The sequence below is a fragment of the Lepisosteus oculatus genome, chromosome 12 (genome assembly GCF_040954835.1).
Source record: "Lepisosteus oculatus isolate fLepOcu1 chromosome 12, fLepOcu1.hap2, whole genome shotgun sequence".
NCBI lineage: Eukaryota > Metazoa > Chordata > Actinopteri > Semionotiformes > Lepisosteidae > Lepisosteus > Lepisosteus oculatus.
In genome coordinates, this window is record NC_090707.1 from 36,409,830 (window position 1) to 36,435,551 (window position 25,722).

The following is a 25,722-nucleotide window of genomic DNA, read 5'->3' on the forward strand; positions in this document are numbered from 1 at the left end:
TGGCAGTCATTTCCCCACCACAACAAAAGCCCCAAAACAAAATTTCCATCACGTGCAGATAAGTGGAGAGCATTACAGTGAACATTTAGTGGTCTTATTTGTCCTACATATGGCTGCGTATTAAAAGGACTTTTGTGGATTTTCACTTTTGGGGGTCTCAGCTCACAGAGGCACAGTGACCTCTACAGCTTTTCAGGTGATCCTGAGCATGCAGTGCAGTCTGTGAATGACACCCCTCTCCTCCGCTGTGCTGCCTGTGTCTTGTTAAAAGATGAAGGGGTCAAATGTTGGGCAGGTTGGAAGAGCCCTCAGTTTCTCCCGTGTGCAGTTGCAGGGTCCGTAACCATGAGGTCAGACATGAAAAACACACAATTCACTGCTCCAAAGCAGGTGAGTATAACAGAAAGTAATGGGCAATTCTAAATTTTTTTAAGAAAATCAAACTTTAAGATAAGGTTGTATTTATGAATCCCGCACCGGATCTCTGGATATCAAGTGGCACTTTGATTCACAGTGAGAGAGCAGCTACAAGGCTTTCACACCTGGTCATGAGAATCAAATTATCAAGTTTGTCTTGGCTTGTTGTCAGCTCATGGGGAACAAAACAAGCAAAGGTTGTTTATATCACTCAGGTTTTTTTCTTTTGTTCTATTTCATACCGTCCTTTCAGTTAGACTCTTTCCAGTATTCTCCGCATGACTGTATGGGTCTGTGCCAGGTTGACTTTGTGCTACCAGAAACACAAAGATCCAGAGGTGTTTGGAGTGAGAGTGTGTCAGTGTGAGTGTGACCTCCATCCTGAGAGACTGCCCTGGGCTCCTGTCCTCAATGATCCAGAGATAGTGAAGTGCACAAGCACCAGCGGTAGACTTCACCACCTTAAGAAGAAAAGAAACATCTTAATCTGGACCCACACTCCTCCAGGTATCTGCTGGAAATACCTGCTGCTTGTCAGCTGGTGTGGACCTGTCAGTAAAGGGTGTGAATAAGACTTGCTTATCTGAACAGGAAACAGTTTATCACCCTTAAGAAAATACACGCGCACTTTGCACCCTGCAAGTAAAGGGATCAGACTGTAAACAGAAGAACAGAGAGGGAGAAATGGCGACCGGAGGCTGTCTGGGGTTTAGTGCCGGTGAGTGCTTGTTTCTGAGGGTATTGGGCTCAGGAGAGGGTGATGCTCAGTAGGGCAGCAGCATGAGGAACAGTGTCCAAACCCAGCAGGCGATCAGAGGATTTGAGCAGGACTCTGAACCTCTGCTCTGTGGCGGGCCATCTGAGGTTCTGCTGGAACTGTAGCAGACTGACAGTGTGTCTCGGGTCTAAGAGAGGGGTGCAGGACTGGGAGAGTGAAGAGGCTTGGGAATCTTTTCCCAAAACATTCTTACAAGCTATGCAGAAGAGTGTGCCTGTTACGTCATTGCTGTAATGTGAATTTGAGGAGACGGAGCTGGAGTCTCATAGTTCCACTTCTCCAGCCTGTAAGAATATCTCAGCAGATCTCTGTTGTGTTCAGGCTGGGCTTGACTGTCTCTAGGGAAGATCTGACACATTATAAAAAGTTTATCTGACATTGACCTGCAAGCCTGCTACTTACAGATCATTTCCAGATCTCACCAACAGACTAACTGTTCTGACTCAGTGTGCCTTCTAAAAAGTAAATGATCTCTTATCACCAGTTACCAAGGATCATCAAATGTGTCTTTGGTGTGTTTGGGCACTTTTCCAATTAAACAGGAACAAAGGAGTTAATGATCCCTCCTTTGAAAGCTTTCATTTTACTGGGCAGCATTTATGGCTTTTTTAATAGCCATCTTTTAATGGCTAGAGTATATACTTTATCTGTAGAAAACTGCTTTACACTTGTAAAGTATTGGCATATAAATTAGGCTGTGAGAAGGTAAAGACATGTTAAGCGATTCCAATGAAGTGACTCTTGTCTGAGTAGATTAAAAAAATGCGTAACTCATAAATGTCATTTTGCAGGTTGTTTAAATTGTCACTTGTTATCTTCACCTGTGTAAAATGAGGAGAACAATCCATATTTAAAACATATATATTATACATATTATTAATAATTTAAACTGGGATGCAAGGTGGCACAGTGGTTAGCACTGCTGTCTTGCAGCACTGGGGCCCAGGATTCAACCCCATAGCTGGGGTGTTACCTTGAGTTTGTATGTTCTCATTAGGTCAGCGTGGGTTTCCTCCCACAGTCCAAAGCCATGCTGGTAGGTTAATTGGCATCTGGGGAAAATTGGCCCTGGTGTGAGTGTGTGTGCATCTGTGTCTGTCTTTGTGCCTGTGTGTCAGTCTTGTACCGTGTCTTGCACTTGTTGCTGGCTGGGCTCCAGCTCCCTTCGCGACCCTGACTTGGAAGAATTGGTTAGAAAATGGATGGAGGGAAATAATTTAAACTTGGTGGTAATTTCAATCTCATATATGGCTACATATGCTGAGCAGAGTATCCAAGCTCTGTATCCAAGAATACACGCACACACTGTAGAACTTCTACCTGTGTGAGCTGGCGAGGCAGAAAGAAGAGCTGAGGTACCGCCACTCTCATTGGTGGACCTCCTCCTTTACCGAAATGGGCACCCCAATTATCATACCTTGAGCTCGACAGGGGTTCCTCACAAACAGCAGCTCATGTAAGAGTCGAGTTTTGAAGAGGGAATGAAGGGCTGTCTTTGTCTCTGACAGGTGAGCCGGAAGAAGAGGAAAGGGGAGACGTCCCCCACAAGGAACACCTGCCCCTCGCCGAGCTGAGGATCGTGCTGTTGGGGGGCACAGGGGCTGGCAAGAGCTCGGCAGGAAACAACATCCTGGGCTGCGAGGAGTTCGACAATGACACAGAGACAGAGGAGTGTCAGACGGGGCAGGGAGAAATAGCGGGGAGGAAGGTCACTGTGGTGGACACGCCGGGCTGGCAGTGGCTTTCCACACAGGCCACCCCAGAGGAAGTCAAGCAGGAGATCAGGCGCAGCGTGTATCTGTGCCCCCCGGGTCCCCACATCTTCCTCCTGTTGGTTCCGGTGTACTTATTCACAGACAAGCACCGGAAAGCAGTGGAAGAGCACCTGGAGCTGCTGGGTGAAAGTGCTTGGAGCCAAACGATCCTGGTGTTCAGCAGGGGAGACTGGCTAGGGAACAGAACCATCGAGCAGCACATTGAGAAAGCAGGGGAGGATCTCCAGGCAGTCATTGAGAAGTGTGGGAAGAGGTACCACGTTCTCAACAATAACAACACGGGCAATCGTGCTCAGGTGGAAGAGCTGCTGATAAAAATCGAGGAGATGGTGGCTGGTGATTATTGGGGTTGTGCTCTCGGTAATAAAGAGGGTTACCCAGAGACAGAGCAAGGCCAAAACAAGGCACCAAAGGAAGGGGAGCTGGAGGAAAAGACTGAGAAACCTAAAATACACTTACAAGGGTCGAATGGCAAGAACCCACCACCCATCAGTAAGTCTTAGTGAAACACTAATGGGTGCTATAAGTAGCAAGCTGAATTGTGTAGATTTTTTACTAAATGATTGATCGTCGTTGTGTGCGCTCTTCTGAGTGAGAGGCAGACGTCACGCTCATTACATAGCCCAGTGGCTACAAAAATAACCATTTTATTTTGTGGGTCTGGTTATTCATTTGTTACGTTTTTTTACTAGGGTGATGACTTGACTAGGGTCAAGCCTGCAGTATCACGATCCCATGGTGCTTTACTAGGGTAGAAACCACCAAGAATTCCCCCGCCCTCCTTGAGGCTGGTTAATGTGGTGGAAGTCCTGGGTCCCTGATCTTACAGGGCTCTCTAAATCAACGCTAGCCAATTCTGTATTCCTAAACCCAGGGTCTGCTGGCTTTTTCTTCCAGCTGAGCCCTTGGCTATGTATGTGAGCCTTTAACTGAACTAATATTCTGAGACATGAGATTCGTTTTCCTGCTTCTAGAAAGCAGCTGCTTTCTTGATACTACTGAATTTGTTTGAGGTAAATCAGTACTCCCTGACAATTCCGGAACCGAACCCAATAAAAGAAAAAAAAAATCTAGCAAATTAGTAATCAGTTAGAAGAAATACTAGTACTCGCTGGGTCATGTGATGTGAGCCTGCACTGATTTAACCACATGGTTAATTAACCACTTAATTAACTTTTAGCATTTGACCCAGGTAGATTTGCATGTGAGGGGTTCCGTGCACTTTGGTCTGAGAAACAGTCCCCTTTCTCCGGCCCTCCTCAAGGGTTCCTGACCCGGGTCGTTACACTCATTACAGAGTGCAATAAGTGTGAGAAGCTGGTCTCTTCCTTGTAGTCAGGGACGGGCCAAGATTGGGTGAAGCAGAAACTCACCGCTGCCTTGATCGTGTTCCTATCTAGCATCTGGAGGAAAAGGAGCTGCAGCCGAAGAAAGTGGAGACTCTCCCGGGGACAGAGAAGAGATGGAGAAACAGACGCGAAAGGACCTGAAGGAAGGGGAGAGGGGGAACAGGAAAGAGGAATCTGTTCTTTCATTCAAGAGGAGAACCAGCAAGAAGCACCATTTTGTCCGTGAGTCTGATTATTGCTTTCATTGCCACTCAAGTTCGGATCTTGCTGAGCAAGTGACGGTGAGTTGAGTTTCCTTCTCAGAAAATGGAGTCTGCTCTTGTCCTCATGCAACCCAAAAGTTGTCATGCCACGAGAGTGAGTGACTCAACTTTTCACCCTCATTAAAAAGCAGGATCTGTTGCCCCGACTGGCACACACGTGAAACGTTTAGGAACTAAGCGTTAGGCTTTAGTTCAGTGGAAGTTCAGGGAGATTTGTCTTCTCATGCAGTGTCTGGAATTGAAGAAACAACTCCTGACACAGAAAGTGCGGAGAATCCCTCAGAGAAAGACGAGCTGAAGCAGAAGAATGGAAAGACACAAAAGGATACAAAGCTGTCCAGAGAGACAGAGGAATCCCACCTGCCACTCCAGAGGAGTAAAAGCGTAGATCATCCACCAAACTGTGAGTCTAACGGAGACATTATTGTTGAGTCATTGATCTCTTGGTCTTCTTCTGACAGGTATCCAAAAAGTGTAAGAATTCATTTCTGGAGTTTTGGGGTTATAAAGTCTGGTCACATCTCTAGTCACATCACAGTCCTAGCTGTCTTGTTTTGCAGTGAATGGAAGTATTGTTCCAGTGAGAGTCATTGATCTCATGGCTCTTTTTTTTACATGTTTTCATTTATGGAGTGTGGGGTCATCAAGCTTTGTCTCATCTCTATGTGCGTTTTCAACTGCGACAGCCAGGAAATCTAACAGTCCTAGCTGTCTTGTTTTGCAGTGAAAGGAGATACCATTCCTGTGACAATCTATGATCTCATAGCTCTTATTTTGACATGTATTCAGAAAGCTGAAGAACTTTTTTATGGAGTTGGTGGTCATCAAGCTTTGTCTCTATGTGATTTCATCTGCAACAGCCAGAAAATCTAACAGTCTTAGCTGTCTTGTTTTGCAGTGAAGGGAGATACCATTCCAGGGAGAATCCTGAGGGAGACTCGTAGTTTAGATACCCCTGCACCTTACTTTCTATCTGATCTGAGACTGGTGCTGCTGGGACAGACTGGGGCTGGGAAGAGTGCAGCAGGAAACACCGTTCTGGGCGCAGAGCTGTTTCCCTCTGAAGCCAGCAGCTCTGCGGTGACGAGACACAGTGAGAAGAGGAAGGGACGAGTGGCCAGGAGGCGGGTGGCTGTGGTGGACACGCCGGACTGGATCCACACAGAACTCTCTCAGGAAGAAGTGAAGAAGGATGTGGGGCTCTGTATTAACCTGTCCTCCCCAGGCCCCCACGCTTTTCTCCTGGTGATTCCAGTGGGCCGGTCGTCAGGGGTAGAGAAGAGCCTACTGGAGATGGTCCAGGAGATTTTCGGGGAGGGGGCTGTGGAGCACACCTTGGTCCTTTTCACTCACATGGATGAGCTTAAGGGGAAGACAATCGAAGAGTTTCTCCAGGAAGGCAGCACAGACCTGAAATGGCTTGTGGAGAGATGTGGGAACAGGTATCACGTCCTCAACAACAACAACACATATGATCGCAGTCAGGTCACAGAGCTCCTGAAGAAAGTAGAGCAGGTGGTCGCAGGAAATAAGGGCAGCAACTACAGCAGTGAGATGTACCAGCAGGCAGAGGCCCAGATCAGACAGAGGCAGGAGGAGCTATTGAGGGAGAGGGCAGAGGTCAAGCAGAGGGAAGAGGAGGGATTAAGGGAGAAGCACCATGAAGAAGCGCAGTGTTACCTCCGGAAAATGGAGGCGGAAATCCAGAACCAGACAGAACGTATCAGAGTTGTGGAGGAGTGGATAGCCGAGCTGGAGGAAAGAAAGCAAGAAGAAAGGGATGGGGAAAGAAGAATAGCTCTAGATGAAGCAATAGAGACAAGGAAAGAACAGAGAGAGAGGCTGGAGGAAGAGACGGGGAAATTGAGAGAGGAACAGAAAAAGGAGAGGAGAAGGAGGGAGGACAGACAGAGGGGTGAGATTGAGGAGCTCAGGGACCAGTATGAGCAAAAGGCCAGGGAAGAGGCAGAGAGATGTGGGGAAATATTCCAGCCGGTCAACACGTTAACAGCCCGGGCCCTGGCAGCCAGGCAGGAACACGTGAAATACAGGAGGGAGATCGAAGAGCTCAGGCAGCGCTATGAGGAGAAGGTCAGAGAGGTAGAGAGATACAAAGAGCTGCTCCAGGAGGTCAGTGCATCGGCAGCAGAATCCACTCCAGCAGCAGATCTGCAGACACCGCCTCCTGGTGCTGCGCTGGGTGCCTACATAGGGGCAAAAATCGGGACAGCAGTTGTTGAAGCAGAGACCCGAGTTAAAAGGCTGTTCCACAGAGAGTAAAGCGTTGTCCTGTGAAGAAGGTCCTTTCAACACTGCAGCATTATTTCTGCCAAATTCAAATTCAAGGAGCTCTATTGGCGCGACCGACGAATTCCAGCGTCGCCAAAGCAGAAACCAACGACAGAACATTTACCGACATCGACAGTTAAAAAAAGATACTGTATCATTGGACACTTAAAGACGACAGATAAAAAACAAAATCCTCACTGTCTGGTCCTCAAACTTTGATTTCACAAGGAAGCTGGGAGATACTGTGTATACCAAGGAAGCACAGACTACACGTGATATGTACTCTATGATTGAGTTCAGTGTCAAAGAACAACTTAGTGTGTTTACCCTAACACAATCTGAACCACAATTATAATCACAATTATTAAGAGACTAGACAATTCTTCAAGTGCATGCTATCTGCTGACAGACTAAAGCTACGGATTGAAAAATATAGCAGTAAGATGCTATATTACTTTACATTTTAGAGTAGATCAGACTTTTCCTGCAATGGACTGGTGTCCCATCCAGGGGGTATCCTGCCTTGCACCTGGATCCCCCACAATCCTGTACTGGATACAACGGTTAGGAAGTGGATGTCACGCCCTCTGCAGCCAGAGGGCGCTCCTTCTCTGTCCTGTCCCTAGTTTCCGGTCTGCTGTCCTTCCTGTCCCTCTCTTTCCCTTGGGCTATATATTTCCGGGTCTTGCACTCTGTCCAGGCTCAGCATTGACGTTCAGATGTCCTGAGACCCGCCTAGCACCAGGGCGCCCCACATCTGCTCCCTGAGGGCATAGGTTTCTATACGGCATTCCTGAACTCTTTGCACTAATGAGCCCGGGCCTTTTTCCCGTCTCGCCGCTACGCATATGGGTCTTTTTCCGCTCTCCTGCTCCCCACGGTTGGTCCCTTTGGACGTCCGTGACAGTGGATGGATCAGACTTGTCAAACTGTGATTAAAAGGATGTAATGTTATGCCCCTTTTTTACTTTACTTTACTTTATGTTTCAGAATCCTAAAATGCATTGATATACATTCCGACCATGATTATACAAACAGAATCCTAAAATGTACTAATTTTGCTACCAGAACAGACTATTGCAACCTCGACAGTGAAACAAATACCCTGGAATGAGGATGGGCATCAGGAAGAGCTACTGTATATTTAATGCTATGATTAGCAGGTACTATATTCTTCAGCAAAGTCAGCTTGTTATAAATACGCCTCTAAAATATTAAAACAAAAGGCTGGAATTAATAAGACATTAACATGCCCACATAGACAAGCCACGTCCTTTCTGCAAGGGCTTTTGTTTGCATTAGTACAGAGAGATGTTCATAAAATTAGCTGGAGTAAGGGCTCTGCCAAGGTATCACCATTCACAGGTGACTGGGCCAGGGAAAGATCTGGTAGATTTTTAATACGCTTGTGACTCTTTTTTTTGTTGTTGTTGTTGTTGTTGTTATTTGGCCTTGTGAACTGTAAGCATAAATCCAGAAATCCTATCTGGCTGTCGTGGACACAGAAAATACACTTCACATTTCACATTTTTTAATCGAATTGTGTTTATGTCATCCTTCAGGGTTCATTGTATATAATGTTGTAAATAAGATTTAACTGTACATCTTGTGGTTTCATATAATATATAATAAAGTTCTAATGATCTAAATGTTCATAAAGTTTAACAGATCATTTGTGATTATGCAGACACAGCACTGTGACTATCATTAACTATCATTAACCAATTTCATTTATAATACCTGAAGAAGCCTCCACAGCCAAAACATGTCTCTTTTCTTTTCCTTTCCTTTCAGCATGAAATAAACCTGCTGATTTATTGATTGGCTTGTACATAATAGTTACTTTGTACGGCAGTGCCATGAAAAACGTGAATTCCCTAAATTAGTCCACGTTCTTGTATATTGCTGTTTAGGTCCAAATTAAGATCTTCATGAAAGTTTGAATAAAAGAGGACAAGAAACAGATTAAAAGCATAACACAAAGGCGTAAGATTTATTTGCAATATTTAAGAAAAGATCCAAACATTTCCACATGAACAAGTCTGTGAACTCTTCGATTCGGTAACTTAACAGCAATGATTGCAACTAGACGAGCAGTCTCTCGTATCAGCTTTCATGAATTGTAGGCCGTCCGTCCGTACGGATCCGCCTTTTTACTGCTATCTCGTCCTCTTAAAGTCATTGGCACAGTGCTAGCAATCTACAGCAGATAGCATCCACGCTGTTTGTCTAGACACCCACTAATGACCTTGCAGTCAAGGACGACGCGTACAGTGTGGACTAGTCCTGGAACAGAAACACAGAAAGAAAAAAAGAAAAGGCAGCCACCTGCCACAACACTGGGCAATTGACATACTGTTAATTGTTAGTCCTTTGTAGGTCGTCATGCCATTCGAAAACAGTCCCTAGGCTTTTAAACGTTACAACCCTAAACCTGTTGTACGAGGAGTGATGCTTGTGATGAAAACGTTGACTAAACCGCATTGTCTTCGGCAGTTTTACCTCCTACGGTTCATATCTTAACGAGATTGTTCAAAGAGGCTCTCAAGACGGCAATCCGTTGACGTTTGCTTGATCGTCTCTCAGAACCTGCGTGTTGTTTTTTTTTTAATAACAATGAGTAGCAATCCAGTCTCAAGCTCCAGAAATAACTCATGAAGCGGAGGCTGTGGCGTTGCCTGGGGTGTTGAGCTGTTACTAAATAGTGGTTGAACTGCACGGTTTCACTCGTATTGGTATATTCAATTACAATTCGATATATTCAAGAGAAGGCGGAAGGTGTGCTCAGCTGAAGCGATGGTCCCAGGTATTTGAGCTATGCTAAGATAGCGCCACACCCTTGGTGTCAATTAAAACAGCGCTTCGTGTTTCACAGGAGCGCCTACCTGTATCGACAGGCACCTGGATCAGCAGGCTGTAAGCAAAACCATCGCAAGATCCCCACACCTGCTTCAGAAGCCTAGAAATGGATCGAACAGGTGTATCTCGGAGTCAAGGTGAGCGACTTGCGGTTTTTTTTTCCTATTACCGCTCTAGAGGCGCCGAAATGATAGCTCAACAAAAGTCCAGCTTCCCAACTCTTCTAAGAAATCCGAATAGTTTCGATCTGGACGAATTCCATTGAGTTTAGTTTCGATCCAGCAATTCTTTCTATATCGAATAGAGAGATTTCGATGTATTCTTATTATGGTTGCAAGGTGGGTCTTAGTATGGAGGATCTCAGTTAAAAGTCGCGACAGATGACTTTAGTTCCTGCACGTTTGCGCCATTCCTGTTCACCTGCCAGGATTTTGATTAATTTCCTGATCAGTTGTTCTCCTGTGCAATACTACAGACTTCAGAGGTGTTACGTAAACATGAAACTATGGGACAACATTCTTTTTAATCTCGTTTATGAGTTGTGGTAAACAACTGAATACATTTGATTAAGTAACTTAAAAAAAACAGCCCGTAACATTAAAAGATCAAAGCATGACTCCAGACTGTATTCAGCAGTAACATGTCTTTCAGACGAAAGCTCCGGAGACAAGGAGGTCTCTAGCTCGGAAGAACATGATCCAGAAGCTGAAAGAGTTGGGCAGACCGTCAGCGGTAAATCAATTTGAACATTTCTACATAAGCTCACTCTAAGTGAAGCTCTATACTTCATTTCTGATTAATGAACTACCCCCCCTTAATTTAGAATACAGGAAATCTGTATGTTTTCTAAGCTTGTAAACACACGTTCATTTAAACAGAAATTCATTTTTGTTACATAATACACCATATCTATAAAGCTGTTTGGCTTAATGAAATAGTGTTACAGTCTGGCTAAAAGTAGCATAATTTAATTACTCTGTTGTGTAGATTTACTTTTCTAAACGTATTGCATCATCTCAGAGCACATCAATTGGTTTCGAATCAATCTTTAACATGAAGTAAAGCACTTTTGGGGTCACTGAATCCTTTCAATGCACTCAATAAATGCTTCTAATGGCCATTAACAGTTTTATCGATTGCAATAAAAAAAGTGGAAGCAGTATCTGTTCAAAATTGTATTATTATTATTAAGGAATTAATAACTGTCTGCCTCACTGATCCAGTTACTTTGGGATGATCCCATTATAGTCTCTCCCACCCTCTGCCTGCAGATGAACCTGTACCTGAATGGAAGGAAGACGTGGCTGAGAGATTGGAGGAGAAGCAGCCCTCCGATCCCGACAGCGGGTACAACACACTGCAGCACCCTGCCTCCAGTCACCCGAGAGTACAGGACGTGACGTGGCAGCCAGAGGCCGAGAGAGCAGGACAGCGCTCTGGCTCCACAGACACAAGCCAGTCGCCACTTGTAACTACCGGCCTGGGGGAGGCCGAACGCACAGGATCACCTGTCGCAGGCTCGGGAGGCGGAAGGTTCTTGGCCACAGACGACCAGCAGGCTGTCCACACGGAGGGGTCAGCTGGAGCTCACAAAGCACAGGCAGCATCAGTGTCTGGGCAGTTGCTGGCCGGTGATGAGATCTCTCGGGGTACGTGCTTTCAGGAAGGGGTGCCCTGTCGCACACCTCCCTAAAGGCTTGTACACAACACACATCCTCTAATCATTTTAGTATTCTTAACTCCATTCAACTCTCGTTCTTGAAGATTGTGGTGCGTTGCTTTTTTCACACCAGATAACGTCTCAGGTTTGTTGATCTGAGTAATCTACATGTCTAACCGGGCATAAAAAATTATCCTGATAATTTTTTTGGAGTGACTCTTGTCTGTCTGACCTTCTATAAACTTCAGTTTACCCTCGGATTGCCATATAAGTGTGCTCACACAATGCTGAATAACTATTATTATTAACCAGTTATTATTAACTATTATTATTAACCAATCACCTAACATCTTATCTGAGTTTTAGTTAATTGTGATTTCCTATGGAAACTACATATGATGATGCACAGTAGCAATTAACCATTAGTAGAGACTGTTTAATACCAGGTTACTGAATGCTATAGAATTTATTAATGCTGTTTGTGAACCTCTGATCCCACAACTGCTACTCAGAAATCTGTTCTTCTACTTTGAGATAAGGAAAGTGACAAAAGTGCAACAGCTCCTGGGTCAGACAGGCAAAGGAGGAGAAACAGTAATGACTTTGAACGCCCAAAGTGTGAGTAAACATCAAAGCGTTCTAATCTACTAGATCATCATACTTGTAGAAAAAAGGAAAATGTATACTTTGAGAAATTCAAAGCTTCTTCTTTGTTAATGGCAGCAGACTTCACTTGTTTTATAATGTAAGAACAGCAACTGGAATCATTTTTTTGTTTCACCAACATGATGTTCAGTGAAATAGCAAAGCTTTCTACGATGATGGCAGCCCTACTTGTGGCTCTTTATGGACCACAGCCTGACATCCTAATAGAAAGAGGAAATTTGACTGAAGTATCCAGGAAAAGATGTGTGGGATGTTGGCGTCTCTGATAAGTCTATGCAAAATACAAACCATATTGGATGTACTATTGGTCACCATGTCAATATGTTGCTGCTCTGGATTCAGTCCAGAGAAGAGCTACCAGGTACTGTCCTGTTATGAAGGGAATGTCCTATACTGACAGGCTGAAAGAACAAGGTCTTGAACAAAGGTACCTCATCGTTCAAAATCTTCAAGGCCACTGACAGTCAACCATCTTCAGAATACACACTTACCAGAGCACAGAAGCAGAAACTCTTTTTGTGCAAAGGCTGGTGGGAGTATGGAACAAGCCACCCAGTCATTCTCTAAATCCTCCATGTCAGATGAGATAAAACACAAGAGTCTGTACAATCTTTAAAACTACAACTGTGGCTAACCAGGGGTGGCCTTCATACGGTAGCACTTTCAGACTGAAATTAACCAAATGCTGACTCCATTATAATGGAAGAAGACAAGTATGTTTGAGGCTGATTTTCGGGGTTTTTTTTGTTTTGCATTAAGTGAAAGAAAAGGAGCACACCTCAGGAGACGAGAGTTGAAAAAAATGTAAGTACGCCGTCTCTTAAACTGCATTCATCTCACACCACCTCTTGTACAACCCTGATCCACCTAAGCAAGTGGTAAAATCTCAAGTAACTTAGTTACTTGCTGGTTATTTCTGCTCCACTGTTGAAGTGTACAGATGGGCTCCCTTAATAGGATGCATTGGTGGTGGTGGAGGGGAGTCCCCATTACCTGTAAAGCGCTTTGAGTGGAGTGTCCAGAAAAGCGCTATATAAGTGTAAGCAATTATTATTATTATTATTTTCTTGTCTCCAGAACGATTCGTGCCAGATCAGCGGAGAATGGAAGAGACCACAGAGGCATCAGAGAGAAGAGAGTAATGGCAGCAGACCAAGTCCCGGTGGATCCCATTCTTTTTGAAGAATCAGCTGTCATTCAAAGGAGGTCCCTCCACGGTCAGGAATCAAGAGCACTGCTTCTAATGCCCCTCTTTGCAATGTTTCTCATTAACTGGCTTACAAGATTTGTATTATACGATTTCCCCTGGGTGGAGAGAGTTCTGGTGCACTATGGCTGCCGTCGCATCATCCAGGTGGGGCTGCACACTGGTGGTGGAGGAGGGGAGTCCCCATTACCTGTAAAGCGCTTTGAGTGGAGTGTCCAGAAAAGTGCGATAGAAGTGTAATTATTATTATTATTTAAAGCCACGAGGGTTAACTTATAAACCGTGAGACACGGACAACTAGAACACTGACCTGCAAAAGGTCATGGGAGCATGGAATAAGCTATCCAGCCGCCTGGCTGAAGCCAACTCCCTGACTTCTTTCAATAAGCTACTTCCAAATGAGTCAGACAGGCTAAAATGTCTACTCTCATTTGTAATTCTTCTTATATTGTTTTGTTTCTTTACTTATTTACTAATTTTTCCACAAGAGTATATATATATACACACACACTATATAAAACTTGTTTCAGTATAAAAACAGCTATGATGTGGACACACGTGCTGTGATTCCAGAAACATTATAGGCTTTAATCTGATTTTGTACTAGATCATCTGTGTATGGATTTTACTAGGCTACTCCTTACTTGGCATACTGTCGTTCAGTACAGGTCAGACTTGTTGTGACATTCTCCAATGAAGAAAGCACTACAGACATGAAGGCACTGCAGGATATAAAAATGTCCAAGGAACATAAAGATGAACTGCGATAATTTATACTGTTCACCATAGCATTGGGTCCTGGCCTTTATTCTAATGATTCTAAATACACCTGTATAAAAGCAGAATCTCTGGCCAGACCTAACCAAACAGAGCCCACTCCCTGCAGTCTTACTGTCGTGCTAATCCTGCTGCTATTTGTGCAAGACTGTCATTTAAAAATAAAACGCCTTTCTGTATAAAAACGTCTTGTGTCATTAGATTCTGTGGCGCGAATGTCAGCAACACCATTACTGATCCCCCAGTGAAGCCCTCATCCATTGCTCATATGGAGGATAGGACACAGGACCACGTTGTCTCCATTAGAGCTGTCCTCTCACTGTCCACAGCACCTCCCTGGCACTTAGCAAGGTTTTGCCTTAGAAACAGCAGGCTGCAAAAGGTTAAAAGTCCACCGGAGAGAATAAAGACATGTAGCTGCACAAATACACTTCCCCACTTTATTTGCATTGATTTGAGATAAAGGACTCGATGAATTCAGCGCGTGTTCCCTCCCTCACTCTCAAATCAAAAGTCTGAAAGCAACCTTTGTTCTTATTCAGTCATATGTTTCAGAACACAGGGGCCTGTATGCTGGACAAAGGCTGATCTACTAGTTCATCTACCATTTACTAGATGAGATGTAGATCTAGATCTGCTATTGAGGAGTTTGTGTCTGCTCCCTCATGCGCTTAGAGTTTGGTCACCCTAGTGTTAACACTGCTAATGGGGAATATTTTATTATGGACAGTGAACTGTATATTTATTTTAAAAAAAAGATGCTCGAGATCTCTCCACGTGACGGAAAGCTCCCTTCTCCCGCGCAGGGTGTGTTAAGAGCCACCCTGTGTGATCTTGGCCTGGAGCTCCAGCAGGTGCTGGGCACTTGCTGGGGGTCCGTCAACCGAGGACAGGTGGCCGCTGTACCTGGGGGTGAACTGCGGCGCTGGGGGCTCGGGGCTCTGGGGGGGCACGTGGAGGGGGATGAGCTTGGCATGGGCGTAGTCAATCTCGTAGCCCTCGAACATCAGGGCGCAGCTCTGGGCGCCCAGCCCCTCCTCCAGCAGCAGGGCCACCCTGTGGGCGGCGAGGGTCAGCTCCCGGTAATCGTCTTCCTCCAGGCCGAAGAGGTCACTGGGCAGGTGACGGCGGGGCACCAGCACGGTGTAGCCGGGCGTGTTGGGGAAAGGCGTCAGCAGGGCCACGTGGGCGTCGTCCTCCCACACGCGCCACTGCTGCTCCTCGGCGCCGCGCACGATGCGGGCGAACAGGTTGTCGTCGGAGGGGTCGCCCAAGAACCGGTAGCTGACGGGGGCGGGGGAGGGCAGCCGGGCCCGGATGCGGGCCTGGATGAGCTCCAGCTCCGAATCCGCCGCCCGCGGGCCGTTCTTGGAGGTGCAGTAGCCCGGGTACTGGGGGCTGAACTCCTGCTCCCCAGCCAGGTGGGGCCTCCAGACGGGCTCCACCCCGTGCATGGGGAGCACCTTGACGTGGGCCGGCTGCCCGGGCCTGGGCTCGGCGATCAGGCCGCACCGGTGCACCGGGACCTGCCGGCACAGGAGGGCGGCCACGGCTCGCGCCCCCCTCATCAGCGCCTCGTACTCCACCAGGGGCAGGTGGAAAATGCTGGACGGCCCGCTCGGCTTCTTCTGCGTCAGGACCGTGGCGCCCGGTGTCCAGGGCTGGGGGTGGAGGTAGGCCACCAGCTCGGCGTCCTCCCAGATCACGTGGAGGTCGGGCTTGGGGCCGGCCGGGCTGGGGAAACCCGGGAAGGCCATCCTGGGAAGGAGAAGAGGGGCGATCAAGACGCAAGCCGGCGGGCTGGAGCTCGGCCAGGCCGCGAGACGAGGCGGGACAACGTGGCCGGGGGACGACGTGGACAGGTTGCGAGATCAACATCTGGGGAGATTTAAGGTTTCGGTGCGAGTGGGCTGCCCTGTCGGTGGGCGTGCAGAGCAAACCCCTGCACCAGGGAAGTGCTGGTTGGCGCAAGCCGGTTTGGGGTACCCTCCTCCATCCAATTTCAAACTGCCTTTTCCAATTCAGGGATATTGGGGGGGGGGAGAGCCGGAGCCTATCCCAGCATGCAACAGTCAGAAGGTGTGCCCTGTGGTGGACAGGACGCCAGTCCATCACAGGGCAGACCGCCACGGGCACACACTCGCACCGGGGTCCGATTATACCCACCAGTATGACTTCGGGCTCATGGGAGGAAATACCCAGAGGAACCCCATACGAAGACAGGGAGACGATACAAACTCCACACAGACAGCACCCCAATTTCCAAGATATGAACCCAGGGCCCCAGCTCTGTCAGGCAGCACTGCATCGCTGAGCCACACTTGTGAGCACTTATTGAGCAGCAGATATGTTTTATTGGCTGTGATAAACTGGCATGTCATGGAAACCCTTAAAATGCATACCTTTATAACGTCAATACTAAAGGGGTACAACATTTAAATTATGCGCAAGTCAAAAACAGTCCAGAGTAGCCAAGGTTCCCATTACAGCCACTAGGGGGCGGTACAAGACCGATTTATTTTTCCAAGTTGCTCTTTGGCAAAAAAACCTTCACGGAAACACGGACTTTTTCAAACAAGTTTCCATTTTTCCAAAGTACAATTAACATTAAGGTCGAGTAAAGTGAGAGCGAGTTCATACTAAAACAAACCGATCAGAACAGGTATCTGTCCGTATGCCTTAAAATGATGAAAACTCCAAATTAACATCTCTCGATTTTTCTACATTAAGAGTGCAAAATTATTCCGATTATAAAACATATAGTCCTCAAAACATCAGATTATTACAACTCGAATGACGGCTTTATATGTCACCAACCTAATGCGTGTGAATAACAGTTTTAACATTGTAGTCAATGCACTATTAGTATGTTCTGAAGTAACAATTGTATTGTTCCGCAACTACACTACAATGTTAAACACTGCGATATACACGTTCCTGCCGTCGTCAGGAGAATCGGTCAAGTGATACCGAAGGGAAATCCTGCTACTTTACAATGAGAAAGAATTTGTAAAGACGCCAGAAAAGCAACAGACTCAATATTAGTGCTACCTCACGTTCTGCACATACCTCAGAATCACTTTTGTCCGAACCAAACTCCTCACTATCATGCACAATGTCGTTTCGTATCTGCAGTATGCCTCTTCCTTCAGCTTCTGTGTAGCAAGAGTTTTACGCAAGCTTTCGGAAAAGCAGAGATTTTCCTGTTTTCAGAGAACCCCACACGCAAATTACAGCCGCTCACAGCTCGGCCATCTTGGGTGTGTCAGTCTCATGAGTTGCTGCTTTCAGCGAGTGTGGCGGAAGTGTTGCACAATTGCGGGATCCGGATTGAAGAATGCATGTGCTTTTCACGTGCTACAGATAAAAACCCATTACACTGCAAACTGCAGAATGTTATCTTAGGATCCTCTTGCAGTTGTTTTCTTTATTAAAGAATTTACTACTTTCTGCTGTACTAATTATCGTGTTGTTGTAGGGCGTAAACGTATTTGTGAATATAGTATAGGATAGGTAGGTAACAACTGACTGCTTTTTGAGGTGCTACATATATTAATTTCATTCTGTATTTCTAATCGTGTGTGGCCAATCACTGATTCTTCCTTTCGTTGGTGAGCAACGTCGTATGCTTATAGAATACCTAGTTAAAATACACATTTTATTGTTTAGATTGGTCAAAATCCGAACGCTCCGAGACTGATACATTTTCGCCTTAGGGTAAACAAGCAAGGGTCTTGCACGGCTTGTTATCATTGTTAAAGCGATTTGAGATGTCTTTTGACGCCTCTTATGTAAGCAAACAAGCTTGAGAAAATGAATCGCGTATGTGACTTGCAGAGTATTACAGCCCCTTTTCTGTTTCTATCCGTGTGCGCTGGTGACACGGTATTTAAGTTTTAACTATACGCTTAATCGGTTATTTAACTCGCTTTGCTCTGCGGAAGGAGCAGGAGACGGAGAGCTCCACCCTAGATTGGAGAAAGAATCGACCATAAACTAAACTTTGATCGCAGCCTGGGGGCATGTAGCAATGAGACAAAGGGAAATGAGTCACTTAGTGGGAAGGGGAGGAAACCAGTGTGGTCAATGACGCAGAAGTGTGTTGCGGCAGGAATGGAAGGACTGGTGCTGTTTGAAATAGCGATGTCCCAACTATGTGCCAGGTGATTTTACGGGCTCCAAACGCATCGTGAGTTATAGGAGTTTAAGTAAACACTTTCGAACGAACCCTAATGGTAAACAGACAAGAAGACACAGGGGCTGTCAGGACCGGCCTTAGGAATTACCGGGCTGCGATACCTTCGATGATTTAAGAAATGCCGGGATCTGTGCTCGATGAGTTGTTCTACCACAATTACCCAGCAGGTGGCAGCAAAGCAGAGGACAACCGTGAATGCGCCAATTGTTCTGAAAGCGTTTGGCATGAACGAAATTGTGTTTCGTTCATGCTACGTCTACATCACCCCGTTTCCGATGGATTGAATTTTAGGCTCCTTGGGCAGGAAAAAAGGGGGGAAAAGGTTTTTTTTTTCCACATTCAGGTCAAGTCATTCGTATTTCACTCCGTTAACATACAGAAAAGGTCATTCTATGCATTTGGATTCTCCTGCAAAATTCGCGAGTTTTAAAACACTTTTCATTACGCTCGTTTTTTTTCCCCTCTAAACTACACGGTGTTCAGTTTTATGATTCGCCCATGACTCGCCCGTATTTTCCATCTGATGCATTCCTATTGACGACCACGTGTCTGTAATCACATCCGACTTGACTCACTCTGTAGGGCCCTAAGTTAATACTAATAACGAACAGATGGCTCTGCATAGTGGAAGTGGACAAACGGAACAGTATTGGAGGAGGACCATCCTTCAAAGGATGACATCAGCGGTGTTTTGGCTAAATTCTACTTTGGTTGCTAAGTACCGGACCTAATGGATCTTTACGGCACTGGGGTCCTTTGTAATGGAAAATACTATATATATATAAAAAAAGAAATGGTAGTTATCCAATTCTCCTCATTTTCAAATGGAGTTTCAGTGTTGATTCTGAAGAAGTTTGACTTTGTCGATAGTCAGTGGCCTTCGCACACAAAACAATCTTCTCAGTTCAAAGACCACGAAAATTCCGAAACGGGAAATTGCTTGGTGTAGAATCGTTCTCCCGTACAAGTTTCGGGGTCTGACGTCCTTTCGTGTTGCTTCATCGGTGTTTTTTGTGAGTGTCGCTGTAGTTTAAGCTTTACTGCTGCACGAAACCTACAGATGCCGATTGACGCCCACAAACCCGATGCAAATTAACCCGTGACCTCCGGAGTGGACACCTGCAGTCCGGAGTCATAAGGGTGTTGAACCTCTTGTGTCGAAATCAGAGACCCTTGACATACACCGAATCCGCAGTTTTTAGGCTAATTCTATCTTAGTTGGAAGGAAATTTGATTTTGCAAAGCGATTAGAGTTTGTTTCCCTCCCTCTGCCGTTCGTGTTGCCTCGACCTCTTAGTTCAGACTGACACCTGGCGCCGGTCGGAGCTTGAGAGAGGAACTCATCTGTATTTCTGAGAAACTGAGCGTGTCCACCTGGCTTCCCCCGAAACCGCGCCTCTATTTTTACACTTTCCTTTGAATTTTAAAGGCCCCTTTTTACCTTCTCCTCCCGCCCGCCCCCACTGCATCTGCAGTCTCTCGGAGATGTTTCGTCTTTCACTTCCCGTCTCGTCTGAGAAACCATTTTATGAACCTTTTCAAAGTCTTGTTTACAGTGTTTTTTTTTACATTGTTGCATACATACTGTCAGGGTTTTTACATTGCTGCAGGAGTTAGCTTTGTATAATTCTACGTAGAGCTCTTGAGAGAATAATAATAAACATCACAATCAGTTTATAAATTTGATATAAATATTTAGGTGATATTGCCACATTAGTAACGTAAGGTTATATTGTTCCATTTTGGACTTGTTTTCTTTTTGTTGGGGCACTTTGAGAACAGCTATTAAATTGAAGTAGTTCAGGTGGGGAGCTGCGTCAGTATGCGTAGGCTGCAAAGGAACAAGTAAGAGGTTTATTCCATGCAGAAAAGAGGAGAAAGAAAACACAGCGTCCCTCTCCAGGTGTCAGTAGATATTAAATTGTCCAACGTTGGTATACTGTTTTAGCATTTCAGGCCTCTGCAGTTCTGTATATTACGTTTTCGGGCTCAGTATTCCACATAAATTCTTCTCATTCACAAAAAAATGGTCTCCACAACACCTCCGTCAGCACGTTCGTTTTCTATGCTCACGACACAGCACGGGAAAATCACTCAGGCAAGTAACAAGGAGAAGGTACAGGTGGGATACACTGTAGTTTTAAATGAAATTAAAGAAAACCCAGCAGAACAGGTAGATCAACGTCACACAAGAAGATCTACGGCAGCTATTTACATTTTTGGCAACTCATGTTCCGGTGATACGGGGAGATCATATTACAACAGCTATCCAAAAGAACAATTCACGCTTTTATCAAGGCCGACACAGCTGCAGTATTCACACAGTATATCGAGGGAAATAATTGCATTCCAATTAAAAAAAAACGAAAAGACCCTTGGTACTACGCTTTTAGCAAGGCAAATTCAGCTCAAGGGAATGTTAGTGTATTAAAAAAAATGTGAACTTTTCAGCTCATTCAAGCAGAAAAGACACATCTTCGGGGTGTTACATCTGCCTTTCGGTTTGACGACAATGGTTCAGGACTGGGTTATGTGATTAGCTGACTGGGACTGGGATTCCCCCAGTGTCATGGCAGCGTCATAAGAGGGTCTGAGTGGGTTTCATTCGTCTATGTTATCTTCCGCTGCCGCTACAGCCGGACCCTTCAGCATCTGCCTGCGCCTGGCGTTCTGTCAGTGTAAAGACCGTCAGAAAGGTTACAAACCAGAGGAAGTCTTTCAGTCCGTCTTGCCCGTTTGGTAATTAGAAGCTACCCCTTCGGGGACAGGGCGCATATTCACGAGGGCAGATCAGAGAAACCGCATTTACACGGCAGCATCGGTTTGTGGAAGGTGGGAGGAACTACAGCACCTAAAGAGAACGTGCAACATGCAGACTCCACACAAAAGGCACGCCAGGCCAGATCTCAATCTGGGGCCCATGAGCAAGGCAGGGGTGCTGACCGCCTCGTTACTGTGTCAGCTCAATTATTTGTTCGTTATTTCCCTTGCATGAAGTGACAAACAATAATCAACGACCGCAGCAGTAGAAGTTTACAGTGTTAAGTACTTTCAAAGTAGCAGCTGTAGGAAAGACGATTGTAGATGTGGGTTCTATAATAACAATAATAATTGCTTACACTTATATAGCGCTTTTCTGGACACTCCACTCAAAGCGCTTTACAGGTAATGGGGATCCCCTCCACCACCACCAGTGTGCAGCCCCACCTGGATGAAGCGACGGCAGCCATAGTGCGCCAGAACGCTCCCCACCCACCAGCGATCAGTGGGGAGGAGAGCAGAGTAATGAAGCCAATTCATAGAGGGGGATTATTAGGAGGCCATGATTGGTAAGGGCCAATGGGAAATCTGGCCAGGACGCCGGGGTTACACCCCTACTCTTTTCGAGAAACGCCCTGGGATTTTTAATGACCACAGAGAGTCAGGACCTCGGTTTTACGTCTCATCCGAAGGACGGTGCCTGTTTATAGTCTAGTGTCCCCCGTCACTATACTGGGGCATTAAGACCCACACAGACCACAGGGTGAGCGCCTAGTAGCAGAAGTAGCGATTGAATTATTAATAGAAATATTGTATTAACACCCTTTTTTATGTTTGCAAGCAGCAGGAGTAATCGATCCAGGGGCGAATACCACGGCTGAGCCTTTTATACAGTGCAGACGCTTGACTTCAAAAAACGAAAAATGTAGAGGACAAACATTCTCTCCGGCCAGCAAATGAATTTGCAGCTGGGATCTGGGAATGTGGAATTTGTTTGTCGGCACAGGGAAGGCTGGCACCCTGAGGGCGGCGTGTCCTGGCGCAGCGATAAAGGCCTGGGAAAGGAAAATGTGGGAACGAGCCCACAATGTCCCTGAATAAACACTGGCTGGCAGCCTTCCTTTCCTTATCAAGCGGGAAAAAAAAAAACTTAGAAGCCTGAAAAAAAAAGGGACAAGCTGCCCTTGGGCTATATTCTTTTGGAATTTTTTCGTTTGTTTCACTCCTGTCCAAACTGATCACTGCCATGCAAGTGCCCCAGGCGGAACGGAGACTGTGAAAGAAGGCCGCGTTGTCACAGCCTGCCCTAACAAACCAAACAGGTATCCAAACCAGCTTACTGGTTCAGCCGGTAATTTACAATTAATTCCTTCGCTGCCCCGGTCTCTGTAATCTGTCAAGCCCATGCGGAACAGGATCTGAAGCCTCATCACACTGAATTTTCTGTAATGTGCACCTGGCACCTGGGAAAACAAGCACTGTGGTTTGTAGGGCTTAACCCTGGTTGAAATATTGTCACATTTGAGTTTCTTTTTAAATGAAAAAAAAAAACAAACTTGTCAGCTTCCCCCAGGCAATAATGCTCTTAAAGATCATTGTATTCTTTGCAGGGTTTAGAATTTAATTGTAAAGTATTAGAAATTCAAAATCATGTCTGGCAATTCAATGGTATGTGTGTCACCCCACAATGCTTTGCTGCCATACAACATTCCCCCAACAGGCTTTGAACTGTAGAGCACTCAGCCTTGACAGCCACAGGAATGTTTTGCTTTTCAGCCTTTTCTTCTCAACTCAGCTAGCTTGTTGGGGTTTTTTTTTCGTGGCTTGATGCCGACAGATTCCCCCGCACGCCGAAGGTACTGCCAGGTGATTTCTTAAAGAGGCCCAATCAATTCGTTTAAAACATAAAAGATGTGGCGAGAATTATTCTGACCGGTGAAAGTTGTGCCTATCACTGGGGTTTTTCTGTTGCTTGCTGTGTATTGAAATACCTTGGTTCAAATCAAAGGGTTGTTATGTTTAAATTGTAAAAACACAGTTGTATGGTCCCATTCGAAATATTCTGTAAAATTTTGTTATAGAAAAGATGCTGTTCTGGAATCTGCCCACAGAAGAACAGCTAGATTCCAAAGCTCAATGTCCTGACAGACTACAGGAACAGAACCTTTTTATTATTGAGCAAGAGGAATAGAAACCATACGAACACGAAGGGATGTGAAACAATTCTTCAGGATCCTTAATGAAACTGACATAGTTTGATGAAAGAAAGTTTGTCTGGTCTGAAACTAGAAATCAGAGTAACGCTTTGATATCAAATTAAAATAGAAGAATAGTGACTCTACCATATCTAAACCGATTACTTTTTAGATTGTTTCATATAAGAATAAATCAAAGTACATGTACTGTTGTAATTCAATGGGATGAAATTAAGAAGTTGTGGTTTTATTTTTCTGCAGCCTATTAGGAAATTCTGACATAGTTTCTTTCCAGTTTTACACAGCCGAAAGCATCGACACATGCCAAAAAAACTATACTGCTTGTAAAGAAACAAAGGTGTTCAGCATGAAGAGTGAAACGAGGCCCAGAGGACACAAGTGGAAACTTAACGTGCATTAAAAACTGAGATCAGGAAGCACTTCCTTACGCAAAGGGTGGTGGGAGGGTGGAACAAGCTATCCAGCTGTGCTGTTAAAGCCAATAAGCTTGAAAGCCAGTGGACAGTGAGGGCACAATGACTGGAATTGCAAAAACCTTGTTGTATAGAACTAGTAGCACAGCTGAAACCAGGTACTCAAGGTACTTGTTAGATCTCAGCTGTTGCCTGGATGCTGTGTCGGCTAAGAAGGGATTGTTGTGATTAATGTGGATTTGGCTGCTAAATAAAGAACACATCCTTGGTTTCATTCGTTCTCAAGCCCTCTCCAGGGAGAGCACTGTGTCCTCCAGATTCTAATTGATTTAAATTGTCTGTCAAAGGTCCGTTTCTAAAATTTTCTTTTAGCTCTTAAAAAGCCAGGTGAGATTTGTAAAAGTTGATATATAACCCACTGGATCAGAGCTGAAGAAACATCATGGACTCACTGTGGGCATGTCTGATGGTTACTCCAAATCGTGAGCATGTCAGATACAGTGTCACCCCCACCTGTGTGTGTATTATCAACTGATCACTTGTTAAGAGCTATTGAATTGGAAATATGGAAGAAAATTCTTAATTAGCAATTAATTAGCTAGATGAGCCTTACCCTTATAAAGTTCTGTGTGCTGAAGCTGTTGGAAATAAGGACTGAGTACAGAACAATTATCCAAATAATTTCATGCATCAGTTCGGAGTATTGATTAAGTGCCCAGGTGGAACAGAGGTTAGCATCGCTGCATCGCAGGGTGTTAAATTCCTGGGGTGCTGTCTGTGTGGAGTTTGCATGTTCTCCCTAGGTTTGTGTGGGTTTCCCCTCAGGATGCTTTGAATTCCTCCAATTGGTTTCTGGGAAAACTGAACCTGGTGTCAGTGTGTGCCTGATTGTCTGTGCTTGTGTCTGTCTGCCTCAAGAGGAACTAGTGTCCCGACCGGGGTATATCCTGCCTTGTACCTGGATAGGCTCTGGGCTACCTTGCAAACCTGTGGTGAATAAACTGTTTAGATGGATGGATGGATTAGGGGCCCAGTTAAAATTAAAACACAAAAGATACAGCAGTTCCCAGCACCAGGGTGGACTCCCACTGATCTAACCTCACAGGATCTGGGCCCTGAACTCGTTACTGTAGTCACAGCAACATTAATATTATTAGTTTACCTTATCCAGACAAAAATATTTATTCAGCTCCATTCATTGAGATGCAGTATGTAGTTTTTGCTGAGATGTGCTGTTCTGCAGGTGTAGCCTGATTACAGAGCAGACAAAACAGTTTGAAAAAAATCAGACACAAGACACTGTGGATGTCGACAACTAGAGTTGACTTAACTCTTTGTGTTTCCCAGATTCTCTTTTTTAAGACAATTTTCAGAAACTTCTTAAGGGTTGTAGGACGCTCGGAATCAAAGGATTTTGGAAATTTCATTTCACCTGAGATCTGATTATGTCAGAATTAGTCAGAATTTCCATGTTTGCCCAGTAAGTCATCCCTATAACATCCACATACCCTATGAGAGCAGAGGGGGTCTCATTACGTACTTGGTCTTAACAAATACTACAGTATATTTTCTAGCTCGCACCACAGACAATTCACGGCAATGGTAAAGCAAACATTTTTTTTCAATAAAAATGAAAATAGCCTCTGAAAATAGCCTCTGCTGTACCTTGAAAAACAATGAACTAGGAGGCAGGTGTGAGAGAGCAAGGTGATCAACTACCATGCTTTTGGTCGGAGTACCAAAAATATATATTACCAATAGGCTACCTAGACTGGCATCCTGTTAAGGGTATACAATGCCTTGTGCCCGTTGCTTGCAGGGATAGGCTGGATATAGGCTACTACATAATTTCAGCGTTTAATGTTGGAGAATTCTTCTCACCTCGGTGGGACAATTATACACTGAGACAAATCTGGTTACACCAGTAATCTTCACAATTACAAAAGACACATTGTGCACCTAAATTAGAGGATTTAACAGGACAAGCCACATTGGAGCGAGAGGCCTTGAAAATTTCCTGTGCAAGGACAGATGGAGTCCTTCAACCTGCTCTAAGCTGTCTGTGCTGCAGGATACGCAGGTGCAAATGAATTGC

At 45.2% G+C, this 25,722-nt stretch overlaps 3 protein-coding genes across 8 annotated transcripts; 2 read left to right on the top strand and 1 right to left on the bottom strand.

Annotated features, from left to right (window-relative positions):
- The first annotated feature begins 1,087 nt into the window (after positions 1 to 1,087).
- Positions 1,088 to 8,476, top strand: LOC102686687 (GTPase IMAP family member 8-like). The gene is made up of 5 exons (XM_015359508.2): positions 1,088 to 1,135; positions 2,704 to 3,462; positions 4,371 to 4,541; positions 4,812 to 4,985; positions 5,481 to 8,476. The coding sequence occupies exons 1-5, from the start codon at positions 1,102 to 1,104 to the stop codon at positions 6,860 to 6,862; spliced, it is 2,520 nt and encodes an 839-aa protein (XP_015214994.2). The 5' UTR covers positions 1,088 to 1,101; the 3' UTR covers positions 6,863 to 8,476.
- Positions 8,477 to 9,062: 586 nt separating this feature from the next.
- LOC107078851 (uncharacterized) lies at positions 9,063 to 14,225 on the top strand. Of its 6 annotated transcripts, none has more exons than XM_069196604.1 (7): positions 9,063 to 9,677; positions 9,769 to 9,867; positions 10,382 to 10,462; positions 11,002 to 11,379; positions 11,925 to 12,008; positions 12,816 to 12,860; positions 13,134 to 14,225. In XM_069196604.1, exons 2-6 carry the CDS (start codon positions 9,837 to 9,839, stop codon positions 12,851 to 12,853), a joined length of 612 nt encoding a protein of 203 aa, XP_069052705.1. In that variant the 5' UTR covers positions 9,063 to 9,677; positions 9,769 to 9,836; the 3' UTR covers positions 12,854 to 12,860; positions 13,134 to 14,225. The 6 variants fall into 6 exon arrangements, 4 of the variants coding, with proteins under 4 accessions (XP_069052705.1, XP_069052706.1, XP_069052704.1 ...); XM_069196605.1 differs by having other exon boundaries at positions 9,063 to 9,235; positions 9,747 to 9,867; XR_011191286.1 differs by having other exon boundaries at positions 9,063 to 9,867; positions 11,930 to 12,008.
- Positions 14,226 to 14,466: 241 nt separating this feature from the next.
- On the bottom strand, positions 14,467 to 17,330 carry LOC107078850 (uncharacterized). Its single transcript, XM_015359496.2, has 2 exons — positions 17,110 to 17,330; positions 14,467 to 15,798 (listed from the first exon to the last, which is right to left on the bottom strand). Exons 1-2 carry the CDS (start codon positions 17,148 to 17,150, stop codon positions 14,853 to 14,855), a joined length of 987 nt encoding a protein of 328 aa, XP_015214982.2. The 5' UTR covers positions 17,151 to 17,330; the 3' UTR covers positions 14,467 to 14,852.
- Between the last annotated feature and the right edge of the window lie 8,392 nt (positions 17,331 to 25,722).